Consider the following 1,076-nt stretch of genomic DNA (forward strand, 5'->3'; position numbering starts at 1 on the left):
ATGGCAAGGCAAGGCAAGTTTATTTATATAGCACATTTCATACACAATGGTAATTCAAAGTGCTTTACATAAAAGAAAAGAAAATAAAACAAGGAATTTAAAAACTTTGTAAATGATTTAAACATTGATTTAAGAGGTTTAAAATGAATTTAAAACAGTTAAGAATAGAAAATGATTATACATAAAATACAGTGCAATCAGTTCGGACGTAGCACAGTGCTCATTCAGAAGATGCACAGTTAAACAGATGAGTTTTGAGTCTGGATTTAATATATTTGTATATTTAATCCTGCCGATTTCAGATCCAACACCAATCAAACACTCCTGAAGCAGCTAATCAAGTATGGCATTATTTTACTGACAAATGTCGTGAGCGCATTAGTGTAGCGCGAAAGCACATTAATACAATGCGCGAGCGCAAATCTCTCTGCTCGCGCGTGGATCTCCCTTGCTCTCGCACAAAACCGTACGCTCGCGCTCCTGAAACAATCACTGAACTGAAAACACTGGATTTAAAAAACAAAACAAAAAAAAAAAACTCCCAATAAATGGCCAAACAAGCAATACTATTAGAACATTTACTGTTATATCTTGCATCATTTACATCTATTTTTACATTTGATGTTGATTTGAGGAGTGATTTGAGTTACTTATTATTGCCATCATACCAACTGAGAATTTATTGCAATGATTTTAAATTCAGTTGAGGTATCTGTCTGACATATTATGACATAACATTGATGTTTTATATAAAGTATTTAGGGCCATAGGCTATAATATGTTGTTTTTAGATAAATTGCTCAGAGACCAACCAGTTGGACAGAGGTTATATGTACTAATCATCCAAGCACCGCCTCAGCTCATAGGTGTAGGAATACGCCACCTGACCACCGGGAAGCACAGAACACACTGTAAACACTAGAGCTCGACCGATAATAAGGATTTTACCGATACTGATAGCTAGGTTGGACCAAACTGGCCAATACCGATTAATCAGCCGATAGTTTTTAAAATGGATACTGAATGAAAACTAAAATAATGCTTTACTATAAAAAAAAAAAAAAAACAATATTAAA

General features: G+C 34.2%; 1 protein-coding gene across 1 annotated transcript in view; it reads right to left on the reverse strand.

Annotated features, from left to right (window-relative positions):
• LOC107703102 (probable ubiquitin carboxyl-terminal hydrolase FAF-X) overlaps positions 1 to 1,076 on the reverse strand; it is a 57,097-nt gene that overhangs the window by 7,999 nt on the left and 48,022 nt on the right. Inside the window, exon 40 of the mRNA XM_016505625.1 lies at positions 852 to 883. Coding sequence (XP_016361111.1) covers positions 852 to 883 — 32 coding nt within the window. The remainder of the gene's footprint in view (positions 1 to 851; positions 884 to 1,076) is intronic.

This window comes from Sinocyclocheilus anshuiensis, unplaced genomic scaffold, assembly GCF_001515605.1.
Source record: "Sinocyclocheilus anshuiensis isolate Anshui unplaced genomic scaffold, SAMN03320099.WGS_v1.1 scaffold682, whole genome shotgun sequence".
Classification (NCBI taxonomy): Eukaryota; Metazoa; Chordata; class Actinopteri; order Cypriniformes; family Cyprinidae; genus Sinocyclocheilus; species Sinocyclocheilus anshuiensis.